This window comes from Rhinoderma darwinii, chromosome 3, assembly GCF_050947455.1.
Source record: "Rhinoderma darwinii isolate aRhiDar2 chromosome 3, aRhiDar2.hap1, whole genome shotgun sequence".
In the NCBI taxonomy this organism is placed as follows: Eukaryota; Metazoa; Chordata; class Amphibia; order Anura; family Rhinodermatidae; genus Rhinoderma; species Rhinoderma darwinii.
Genome location: NC_134689.1, coordinates 290,938,938 through 290,951,821, shown reverse-complemented (window position 1 = coordinate 290,951,821; position 12,884 = coordinate 290,938,938). Strand labels below are relative to the sequence as shown.

General features: G+C 41.6%; 1 protein-coding gene across 1 annotated transcript in view; it reads right to left on the bottom strand.

Moving 5' to 3' along the window:
* Positions 1 to 451: 451 nt before the first annotated feature.
* The window catches only part of LOC142750442 (transient receptor potential cation channel subfamily M member 7-like), a 94,850-nt gene continuing 82,417 nt past the window's right edge, over positions 452 to 12,884 (bottom strand). Inside the window, exons 35-42 of the mRNA XM_075859443.1 lie at positions 12,601 to 12,651; positions 12,445 to 12,510; positions 11,984 to 12,267; positions 10,030 to 10,112; positions 7,367 to 7,572; positions 4,874 to 4,925; positions 3,231 to 3,337; positions 452 to 1,369 (exon numbers count right to left, since the gene is read on the bottom strand). Of these exons, the coding sequence (XP_075715558.1) occupies positions 1,260 to 1,369; positions 3,231 to 3,337; positions 4,874 to 4,925; positions 7,367 to 7,572; positions 10,030 to 10,112; positions 11,984 to 12,267; positions 12,445 to 12,510; positions 12,601 to 12,651 (959 nt within the window). The 3' untranslated portion in view covers positions 452 to 1,259. The remainder of the gene's footprint in view (positions 1,370 to 3,230; positions 3,338 to 4,873; positions 4,926 to 7,366; positions 7,573 to 10,029; positions 10,113 to 11,983; positions 12,268 to 12,444; positions 12,511 to 12,600; positions 12,652 to 12,884) is intronic.

Genomic DNA, 12,884 nt, shown 5'->3' with positions numbered 1-12,884 from the left:
CTTACGTGGCAAAGAAGTGCCCTGCACTTTACGCGTCGTCAAACGACGACGCGTAAATTACAGGTTGTCTGCACAGTACGTCGGCAAACCCATTCAAATGAATGGGCAGATGTTTGCCGACATATTGTAGCCCTATTTTAAGACGTAAAACGAGGAATAATACGCCTCATTTATGTCTGAAAATAGGTCGTGTGAACCCAGCCTTACTAAAAAAAACGTCTGAAAATACAGAGCTGTTTTCAGGCGAAAACAGCTCCTGATTTTCAGCTGTTTTTTTTTTTAGCAACACTCGTTCTTCGCAGCATTTTTTACGGCCGTTTTTGGAGCTGTTTTTCTATAGAGTCAATGAAAAACGGCTCCAAAAACAGCTCAAGAAGTCACATGCACTTCTTTTACACGGTCGTTTTTTTACGCGGCCGTTTTGAAAAATTGATTAATGAATAGATGCTTATAGACCGCCCAAAGGGGCATTAGCCTTAGGCCTCATGCCCATATATTTGCAGACCCATTCTTTTCTATGGCCCCATCCACATGACCCTGATTTACACGGATCGGTGTGGGGGCCACACCGAAAAAAAAACTCAGGACAAGTCATTATTACGGTCGCAAAGGCGGATTCACCAATACCGGTGAATTGTTTGGGTATCCGGATAACAGTCCGGATAGCACATGGATGCACAACAGGGTTTTTTTGCGGTCCGATGGACCAGTACAAACCTGTGGATTTGTGGACTTCAAAACCAATACGGTCGTGTGCATGAGGCCTTATAGTTTTGCTCTTGCTAGTTAGTATGTATTACTGAATAACCAAGAAGATTTTTTTTTGTCCAGTATTGTGGGTCTACCCATATCTGACACAATGTAAACCTCCTGAATTATGCAATCCTCCTGTCGTAACTCTTTCATACGTCTCAAAATCTTCTTTAGATGTTACCACTTACTGAATAACTTCCTCTTTAGCATTGGCTTGTGATGATTCTCATGACCTTTACTCAGATTCTCACTGCATTCACAAGGCCGGGACATCAGTGATCTTGTATGTTTTGTATTATAATACTTATTTTATTGAAAAGGAGGTTGGGGTAGGTCCATGTCTAACCACATTTCTGTGTGTGGACTCCCTTATCTGGATTACATGCGCAGTCAGTCACCATGATAATGAGTTCCAGCAATGCAAAGACTGGCAGTGACGATAGGACCTGTAACACATTGTAAATAAGAAGAAATACAGTATTTACTCCAGGCAAGTGGGTGATCATTCAGCACATGACACTGTTGGCTTGAGCTTCGGTCCCACAGCTTTCCATACAGACTTGAGATTTCCCTCGGAGCAAGGCTTCATCTGTTATGTACTCATTTCTTTTAATCTCTGTGACAACACAAAGCAACAGTTAGCTGAAAACTAGAACAACGCTCAGGAGAGAAAAGAAGTAAGATATATTTAAACCATCAACACATATTATCTCCATTCTCACTATGCAACACATTTAAATAGTTATACAGTAAATAGTAAAATTGCCTTTGTTTGCATCCTACTGACTATAGACGTACCGTATATCGAAGCTAGATTACAGAGTACACAAAGAATAGCAGTAGGGGCCTGTTTGAGGGTACATGCTATGGCCCACTTTTATTATGCAGTTTACGCCAGGTTTTGGTGTAAACTGTGGCAAAAAAAAAATTACAAACAGTGAAGTGCAACAGATCTGTAAAATGTGCGACTGTTCTTGACGCTCTGAAAATTTTGAGAATAACAAGGAAAGGGAGCATGGTCTCCAAGAAAATGTAGTTTAGGTCACATTTATTTAAAAAAAAACAAAGGTGAAAATGTTGCAAACATTTATTCAGGTGTAGATTGTATTTTCTGTCTGTCAGAAAGATAATTTAAAATACGGTAAAGTTATTACGAGTTTTGCGCCTACTATATTCTATAAAGTAATGGGAAATTATAGCAATTACATTTTACCATGGAATGTGAGACAAGTCATTGAGTAAGGACACGTTTAAGAGGGTAGAGGACAGGGTTACGAAGACTGCAACATCAAAGATGAAGCATGCAATAAACAACAACAGCGTTTCCTCAAGTGGATTCATTCAAAAAGTATGAGATCCTTAACTACAAATCATACAATGGACCCTCTTCACCTTTCTGACAGTAAACTAAAAATTGTAGTCATGCAAACAGCAACATAACTACATGTACTTGAGCTACAACCAATAGATGTATAGTAATGTCTATATGGAGTCAGCCAACAGTAAGCCACCACCATGTTTTTTTCCCATCAACGTTTTTACACACAAGTTGGCTACCTGCGCCTCTGTGCTCCATAGTAGTTGTTATAGTTGCCATTGCTGTAGTTAAGCCCATGGACTCTATTCAGGTATATTTTCTATTCTATTCAGGTATATTTTAGGCACAGCAAGATATAAGGGTCAGATCACTTCACTTCTAAAGTAGATGGCAGATGAATGACTGCAGCTCATATAATCGGGATGTGCCAAGAAGCTCAAATTATTTTAACAGGTAAGTGTGATCATTGAGTAAGAGGCATGATCAGCCATATCGGCAGTGAATATAGAAATGCTTGTGAAAAGGGCACTGTAAGTATGTAAGAAGGGGTGGAGGAAGTGAAGAAGCTACTGGAACCCAGAAAGTCCTTACGTGTAAGTGGTCTCCACATCCAGAAGTGGCATGGTCCTCCATGAGCATAAAGAATATACAGTATATAAGAGAACAGCAAACTTTAAGATAGCTGATGGATTTTGTGTAATTTTATGTTTTCATTCATTTGAATAGTTGTGGCCCAAGATGATGTTCGGAGCATGTATTGTAGATTGGACCCTTCACTACAATGCCGATAGTACCATCCATGTGTCTGATGCTACAGCTTAGTGCCATTTAAGTGAATTAGGCTGAGCTGACACATGGACAAGAGTGGTGCTGTTTTGGGGTAATGTGTAGGGACCCTTTTTTCTGCTGATAGATAAAAGTAGTGAGGGTTTAACCCCATGATCACTTATTGATAGGGCATCAATTTTATATCCGGGATACCGCTTTAAAGACTAACTCCGCTCAAGGATTTGAGTTTAGTTAGATTTTTATAACAACCACCATTTTTCTGGGAATAACAAAGGAGACCAGAAGTCAACAATTTACATGTTTAACACTGGCATAATTTTGTAGGATAAGAAAAATATATTTATAACAACATTGTCTCACATTTACTTACCTGGAAGTTTCAGAAATCTGCAGCATGTGTTGCATTGATGTTTTGTGCAGAAGTTTTTAATGGCATTATCCCCCAGGTTGGCTGGTCCAAATATCATATCTTGTGATCTGGACAGGAGGAAGAAATATGTAAGAAATTGTGCAAGGAAGAGGTGGCTTTATTATTAGAAAATGTAGTTTATAAAACCACCACAACAATTAAGTAATTTGACAGAGGGGGCTCCCTCCGTGACACATAGCCGGCCCGCAAACACTAGGCAGTAATGCTGTGGTATACTAGGTATACCACAGCATTATATAAGTGAACTGAGGATCACGTTGTAAAGTCCCCTCGTGAGACTAAAAAAACATTTCATACAGTTAAAGAAAGTCCATAAGGGTAAGTTCTCGGATTTCGTTGCGGAAAATCTGCAGCTTAATACAGTAGCAGCAAAAAGGATGAGATTTGAATAAATGTCATCCACATGCTGCATAAATAATGAGCGGAAAAAACGTTCAGAAATTGACCTGCGGTACATTTTTTTAAATCCGCCACATTTCAATTGTATTGCTGCGTTTTGTTGCAGGTAAAACCCGCAACAAATAGCAGATGTTGCGTTTTTTTCTGAGTTGCGTTTTTTGCGGCAGAATTGCAGCTTTTCTGCCGCAAAAACGCAACTCAGAAAGAAACGTTCTTATACTTACCCAGAATTCCGTGCTTCTTCATCCAGGTCAGCCTGCTGGGTTGATGTTTCATCCCATGTGACCGCTGCAGCCAATCACAGGTTGCAGCGGTCACATGGGATAAGATGTCATCCCAGGACGTCAGAGGATAAGTATTTTTGTTGGTTTTTTACGTGCAGTTTTCTGCAGTAGACATTCCGGACGAAAAACTGCACCACAATTTGGTGTGTTTTGATGGCCGGAATTCCCTGCGTTTTTTTCCACTCAGCATTTACGCAGCATGGGGATGAGATTTCTTCAAATCTCATCCACTTTGCTGCTACTGTATTATGCTGCAAATTTTCCGCAACTAAATCCGTTGTGGAAAATTTGCAGTATTTATGCTACATGCGAACTGACCCTAAATGTTCCCATATGACTCCATGACTGTGATGTGAGGTAGCCGGACAGGTATTTCCAGTCTTGTGTTAGGCTGGGTTCACACGGGCCTGTTCAATCTGTAAAATACTGGCCGTACACGCCCTTGTGGAACCGGCCTCAGCCTGGATTCGCACACAGCATTTTGCTGCGCTTTTACATTAAAGTCTATAGTAAAATAACAAATAATGTACTACACACAACTGCGTTTTGGTTTGTGGCATTTCTGAGGCAATTTTGTGGTCAGTGTTCTTTTTTTTCCAAACACACCATGCTCTGGATATGGTGTTTTTTCTTCAGGCGTTCATCCCATAGGCTTCTCTAAAGGACTTCAAAGATGCCAGAAATCAGAAATAAAGCATGTGCAAAATGACACCAAATGAAAAAGACCACTAAACGCCACTAAAAACAAATAGTTTTTAAGAGCATTTTTTGAGGCAATTGAAATTTTCAATTGCCAGAAAAATTCTGTGTGTAAAGGAGGCCTGAGAGATTTGTAACTTTTCTATTATAGCATGTTATGTAGTATGTTAGCAGAGTCTCTTTTGTATAGCCATATCTCACCTGTGTTCCCCTGCGTTAATAACAGATGGGTCAGTCAGATTTTCGCCAACACCTTAAGCAAACAAATGAATAAAAGTTCAGGATGAAATCTCTAACGGCTTCTTTACACACATCCCTTGTGTGACACACATCAATGACCTTTACTCTCTAATTGCCAATTAGTAGCAAGGGGAAAAGGACAATACTTTACAGTTGTGTAAGGTAACATATATACTGATAACCACACAGCTTGAACACAACCATGAGGCCCCATGCACACGAACGTAAAAACGCCCGTAATCACTGGCCGTAATTACGGGACCATAGACTTCTATTAGCCACGGGTACCTCCCCGTATGCTTACGGGAAGGTGCCCGGGCCGTTGAAAAATATAGAACATGTCCTATTTTTGGCCGTAATTACGGCACGGGCAGGCCCATAGAAGTCTACGGGGCTCCCGTAATTACGGGTGACTACGTGTGTGCACCCGTAATTACGGGAGCGTTGCTAGGCGACGTCAGTAAATAGTCACTATCCAGGGTGCTGAAAGAGTTAAACCATCGGCAGTAACTGTTTCAGCACCCTGGACAGTGACTTCCGAACACAATATAAATCAAGGTGTAAAAAAAAAATAGAAGTTCATACTTACCCAGAACTCCCTGCTTCTTCCTCCAGTCCGGCCTCCCGGGATGAAGTTTCAGCCCATGTGACCGCTGCAGCCAATCACAGGCCAATCACTGGCTGCAGCGGTCACATGGACTGCCGCGTCATCCAGGGAGGTCGGGCTGGATGTCAAGAGAGGGACGCGTCACCAAGGCAACGGCCGGGTAAGTATGAATTTCTTTTACTTTTACCTCGGAAAGGGCTGTCCCTTCTCTCTATCCTGCACTGATAGAGACAAGGGGCTGCCGATTAGTGCAGTGATATTTTGCAACAAAAACGTGCCCATAAATACGCGTGGAATACTGGTGACACCGGACCCGTATTTACGGGAAGGAAAAAATACGTTTGTGTGCATGAGGCCTAAGTGATGATATTTACGCACTTTAGAGACACAGTAATACTGGGTTCCCACGTAGTGTAAATGCTGCAGAATTTCCACAACGGAATTATGTGCAGGAAATTCCGCTGTATTTGCAGTAGCAGCGAAGTGAATGAGATTTAGAAAATCTTATGCCCACGCTGCGGAAAACCCCCACAAAATTAGTGCGAAAAGTGTTCTGCGGTGCGTCTTTCAATTCTGCAGCATGTCAATTTATGCTGCGTGTTCTGTGCGGAAAGGCTGCGTGTTTGGCCCATAGACTTCAATGGGGAGCAGAAATTCTGCAATAGATTTATGTTGTTGCGGTTTTTACAGCGGAAATGCAGTAAAAACCGCTGGAAATCCTCAGCTGCACATATGCTTTGCTATAACCAATGTTTAACACCAAAATACGCAGGTAAAACCGCTGTGAAAAAAACGCAGCGTTTCCGCAGCAATATGAGCAGGAAAAACGCAGTATTTGGTGCGGATTTCTGTCACAGATTTACCAGCGTTTTTCTAGAGATTCTGCTGTAGTTTTTCTGTTGCAGAAAATCTGCAGCGTATCCTGTGTGTGGGAACATAACCCATCATGTCACACTCTACCTTGCTTATAGACACATACAGCTCCATTTTTAGCCCAAAGCCTATCCCAATGTTCTCGGCGAATATCTGTGGATAAATTCTATGCCAGTATCCACATGTGTGATAAGTAAATTTTGGCGTGGCTTGTGCTGCGGATTCACTGCAAATTTCACCCTGTACATTGAAAGGGTCAAATCTGCGGTGAAAATCTGTGGCTTTTCCACAACACAATAAGCATGCTGTAGATTTCAAAATCCGCAGCATGCTTATATTTCCCTGCAAAATTTTTCCATTATGTGTGAACCCCATCCACGTGTATTGTACTATACATTGCCAAACCGCCGCAAATCCACCACAATTCGTCTGAACGTGGTAGTATCCTTTCATACCTCTCTTTTAAGCCAGGTTCACACAGGACAGTCGCATATTGTTTTTGGTGCAGTTTTTAATTTAGCCAATGCAAAGTGTAGATCCTAAAGGGATAAAGAGCATAAAGGAAAGACTTTCTCTTCTTTTCTTATCCACTCCTTGTTTTGGCTGCAGATTATGCAACAAAAACTGCACTGTGTGACCCTGTTTTTAAAAAGTCTGAATTGTAACATCATGCCCAAATTTGTTAGTGTGTTAACCTCAATGATTATGCACACGACCGTAGCCATGTGCACGGCCGTGATTTTCGGGTCGGCCGGCCACCGAGCGTCAGCCGCGAGCCGCCCGTAAATCGCGGGCTGGGCACATGGACGCGGCCATTATTTTCAATGAGCTCTGAAAACCACGGTCATGTACATGGCCACATAGGAATGAATGGGGCCGCAATTCTCCCGTGGATTTTCGGGGGAATTGCGGCCGCAAAAGCACGTTCGTTTGCATGGGGCCTAACAGTTTTACTTTTCAAACTTTTTTTATACCTTGTAAGTCCAGGACCAGAAATTCTCCTCTGGTATATTCATAAGTCCAGTGGCTGAAGGCCAGCATAGTCTTCTCCAGCTTGTTTGATGGTACACTTTCACTACCTGTGTTATTATTGTATTTTCGAAACCTTCCTGCCATGTATTCTTCCACTGTAAACCACTGACTGACTGAGTGACAGTACAAGAGGAATACCTCCAGAAATCTGGCAAAGGGGAAACCACACATTAATACTACATGTCCTGCATTGTAAGGCCAGATTCACACGAGCATGTTAGGTCCGTGATATACGGACCGTATGTCGGCAGTATTTCCCGGGCTGAACACACTTCAGGGAGCCGGACTCCTAGCGTCATATTTATCTAGGAGTCGCAGCAAGGCGGGGGACTGTCCCGTACTGAAAACATGATTACAATACGGGACAGTTGTCCCACAGCGGGGCAGGGACTCCTAGCGTCATAGATAACTATGATGCTAGGTGCCCGGCTCCCTGAGGTGTGTTCAGCCCGGGAAATACTGCCGACAGACGGACCATATATCATGGACTGAACATGCTCATGTGAATCCGGCCTAAATGGTCATGAAAAAGTCACTTCACTTCTCGTAAATCTGAAGAAATATACCAATGTTCAAGTAGCAATTCAACGACATGGCATTATTATTTTTATCATGATGATGATTATCATTAAATTAGATCAAGTTAGCTTCCCAACATGCTGCAGAATGCAGTCTGGCCTTGTAATGGGGGAGATTGGGGTGTTAGTAATTTATGTGGTACACTTAGAGGGTGCTAGGCAGCCACTTGATCTAATAGTATGGGTGTGACCAATAGGCTGCAAGTCAGAATGGTGCACCACACGTAACCGTGCGACTGGCACCTTATAGAAGCCATATCTGTGTGCAGTTATAATACTGAGCAGCCACCCCAATAATAGATGATAGGTGTGTGAGTGGATGTTCATTAGTATTTTGCACCTGTGGAATAACATTGTATGGACCCCAGAATACTAATTGTGTTAATGGAGATTTGCCAATGTTTTGCAGCTGGAGTAAAGGGGGTTTTATACTGGATGATTATCGGGCAGACGAGCATTCTAGGAACGCCCGTTGCCCAGTGTAAACAGGGGAACGATCAGTAGATGAACTGATCTGCTGGTCGTATCGTTTTAAAAAAGTGAAATATTATTGTGGTCGGCAGCACGTCTCCCTGTGTGTACAGGGAGACGCGCTGCCGACATGATAATAATGTATGTGGTCGAGCGATCCGAGTAACGACTGCTCGTCCCCATACATAGCTCCATGTGACAGGAGCAAACGAGCGCCGATCAACAATGTCTCGTTGATCCGCGCTCGCTGCACCAGCCGCTTATCAGTTGGCGTAAAAAGGCCTTTAGAGGCTCCTGAAAATGGCTGTAAGTCCAGTTCACACATTGCAGCTTTGATGCAGTGTTTGTATTCCATTTGTTTGCCATGGACCCTGTATTTCTTACTACGTGGCTGAAAAATGCATTGCAAAAACTCGTGTTTTTTTTAGATCTGCCGTAAGGCATCGAGACCGCTGTAAATCGGGGTAAAATCGCATCAATTGTTTGCCCTCGTAGCAAAGAAATACGGCAAAACTACAACGTGTAAATACACGCTTATACCACGACTTGACGAGCAAGTGTGCCCTCACTTTTAGGCTAGATTCACACGAGCGTTTCGGTTTTGCAGCCGCAAACATTTTTGCTGCCTTGCAATTCCGTGTGGCATCCGTGTACGGTGCGCGTCTGTGTTTTTTATATGCCTGTATGTCATGCGTTTTTTACGTCTGCAAAAAAAAACTCAAGGAGGTATTTTTTTTCCTCATTATTTCTTTAGCAACAGGTGCGTGAATCACAGACCGCACACGGATGACCTTCGTGTGTTGTCCATTGTTTTCACGCACCCATTGACTTCAATAGGCTGCATGGTGCGCAAAAACGCACAAAAAGAGGACCTGCAGTAAGTTTCACGCAGCGGACACACGCTGCGTGAAAAACAACAAATGTCTGACTAGCCCCATTGACGCAACACGGAGGTAAATATGCTCGTGTAAATCAGGCCTAATTATGAGCCAAACATTTAAACAAATACGTCTCAGACATAGCTCTAAGGCCTCGTTCACATCAGCGTTGTGTTCCGTTCATGGGTTCCATTAGACCTTTCCGTTGGAGGAACCCATAAACAGAAAGCCAAACGGAAACCATAGCTTCCGTTTGTATTACCATTGCTTCCGTTGCAATGTTTCAGTTTGTTTCCGTTCCGTAAGGTTTCTGTTTATTTAGTGGAGACAATAGCGTAGTCGACTATACGTATTTATACATAGCATCAGAATTTGTTTGTGAGACATTATTGATAAATCCGGCCCCCTGTTTCAGCTAAAAGACTTTTTTGGTGTATTGGTGATGGCCGGAATTCCCTGAAGTCCTGTGTGTCTGGTCTTTTACTGAAATGCTCTTGCTGCTATAGAAAGGGATTCTGATAATACCACTCTTTTCAAATGATAAAATTTAGGCAATTTCCTAATATATTTATGAGTGTCATCCAAGCTGCACATAGCGTTTAACTACTACAACAAAGGTCAGTGCTGCTATAACTGATGCTTCTATGTACCAAGCACCACGTAGGACAAGTGACTCACCTTGGAGAGTACGCAATTTGTTTTGGTTTCATTTGGTTGAAGGCATATAGCAGTTTTTGAGCAGCTCTCTGTTGCTGGATTTCCTAGAAATGTCAGAGTTGAGATGAATTGACACACACAGTATAATGCTCCATAATTCCCCCGCACAGTATAATACCCCCATAGTGGCCTCCACACAGTATAATGTCCCCATACAGTATAATGCCCCCATAGTGCCTCTCCACACAGTATTATGCCCCATAGTGCCCCGCACACCAACCCGGTGCGCGGGACTGTCCTGTTGGATCCTGAGCGGTTGGGAGGTGTGGCTAAGAACACAGTCATCTCCTTAAAGGGGTTGTCCGATTTGACCAAATTAATGTTAATTTTTGTATAATGAAAGGTTATATAATTTTCCAATATACTTTCTGTATTAATTCCACACGGTTTTCAAGTTCTCTGCTTGTTGTTATTCAGTAGGAACATTCATTGTTTACTTCCAGTAGATACAATTCTGTCCATGGTCATGTGATGGACACACGGGTGCTGGGATCATTAGAAGACACAGCTCTGATACACATACTGTGGGGGTATGTTCACACGCTTAATAAAAAATGTCTGAAAATATTGAGCTATTTTCAAGGGAAAACAGCTCCTGATTTTCAACAGTTTTTTTTAACAACTCACGTTTTTCACAGATGTTTTTGGAGCTGTTTTTCTATGGAGTCAATTAAAAACGGCTCAAGAAGTGACATGCACTTCTTTTTTGCGGGCGAGTTTTTATGCGGCCGTTTTTTAAAACGGCAGCGTAAAAAAAAAACGCCCCATCGGAACAGAATGCTGTTTTTCCCATTGAAATCAATGGACAGATGTTTGGAGGCGCTCTGCTTCCGTTTTTTCAGCAGTTTATGGCCCAAAAAACGGCTGAAAATTAGCCGTGTGAACATACCCTGAGGGTATGTTCACACGCACTATTTACGGACGTAATTCGGGCGTTTTTGCCCCGAATTACGTCCGAAAATAGCGCCTCAATAGCGCTGACAAACATCTGCCCATTGAAAGCAATGGGCAGATGTTTGTCTGTTCACACGAGGCGTAATTTACGCGCCGCTGTCAAATGACGGCGCGTAAATAGACGCCCGCGTCAAAGAAGTGACCTGTCACTTCTTTGGCCGTAATTGGAGCCGTTATTCATTGACTTCAATGAATAGCAGCGCCAATTACGTCCGTAATGGACGCGGCGTTCAAACGCCTGCACATGCCGGTACGGCTGAAATTACGGGGATGTTTTCAGGCTGAAACATCCCCGTAATTTCAGCCGTTACGGACGCCCTCGTGTGAACATACCCTGACTAACGTTCCCAGGACCTGTGTGTCCATGACATGACCATGGACAGAATTGTATCTACTGGAAGTAAACAGTGAATGTTCCTACTGAATAACAACAAGCAGAGATCTTGAAAACCGTGAGGAATTAATACAGAAAGTATATTGGAAAATTAGTGTAACTTTTAATAATACAAAAAATAACATTAATTTGCTGAAACCAGACAACCCCTTTAAATAGGAAAGAAAAGTCAAACATATGACGGATGTAATTTTTCCTTTTTCAATATATTTTTGTAGTTGCGGTTATTGATTAAATTTACTTGGGTAATGTAACTTGTTGTAGTGGTCAGAGTTTTCTAGTTCCTGAATTCTTGTTTTTCTACTATTTTCAGTGTGCACATTCCTCACTTAATTTATGTTTAGTGGGCAATATATTATTACAACAAAATGTAATAAAATAAATACAAATTAATAAATAATAATAGTAATAATATTATTGTAATAATAATAAGACAGTTGTAATTATAAAATGAATAATAATAAAATGAAAATACCATAACATAAAAAAACATGTTAGATGTGATTAGCTGTCAATAGATCGACTAAGTGAATACAATACAAAATCGGAAATGTTAAAAATACTCACTCTGAGGCATAGCTGTAACACTGTGTCTGCCTTGTACACCCCTGACCAGGTATTCACCACCTCGGGAAGGAAGGACTTGATGATGTAGAGGTGCCCAGTCTTGAGGATGTCATTCTGAGACCAAGTGCATGCCACTTTCACAGCTCTTCTCAATCCTCCTCCCATCTCTTCCTTACTAAGTACCTCTATTGTAGCATAGGAGCCATGGTGTGACCAGGAAGACATGCTGTTATTCATGATGCTGGGAGAACTCTCGTCCAGACGATACACAGTGACAAGTTCTCCTGTAATAAGTCATATAAATGGTAAGTCATAAATAGTAAATACTAATCCCCATAAAAGAGTAAAGAGTTAAGCTGCAATATCACACACAGCCAACAGACAAGAATGGCGCTGTTTCTAGAAGAAAAGAAAAGTCAGCAATTTTTTTTTGCAATAACCGAATTAAGTTGTCCACTTACCAACTGGAGGAAGAGGAGTAAAGGGAATGCTCTGGGAAAGTCTATACAAGTTGTTTCTTTCAATGGCTGCAGAAGATATATGTCCCAAAATTAATACCACTGACCCCGAGGTAATATCTGTTTAACACAATACAATTTTCCTCTCACAATGCTTACCAGAATAATAGAAAGCTGTATCCATAGATGTTTTGAAATTACATCCAAACTCTGAAAAAAAAAACAGAATTTGTTTCAATTTTTTTTTTTAGTTGTGTCTGGTTTTGAACTATAATTTTACAAATTAAAGAACATGAAAATTTTGATCCATATCTACTTATCAATGTATCTACTCTCCACCAGCATTTCTCATTTTGAGCTCATTTCAAATTTTGCAAATATCCTCATTAAGGGTAGATACATTTTTGAGTTTCTAAAACATTCGGTGATACATACAACTTAAT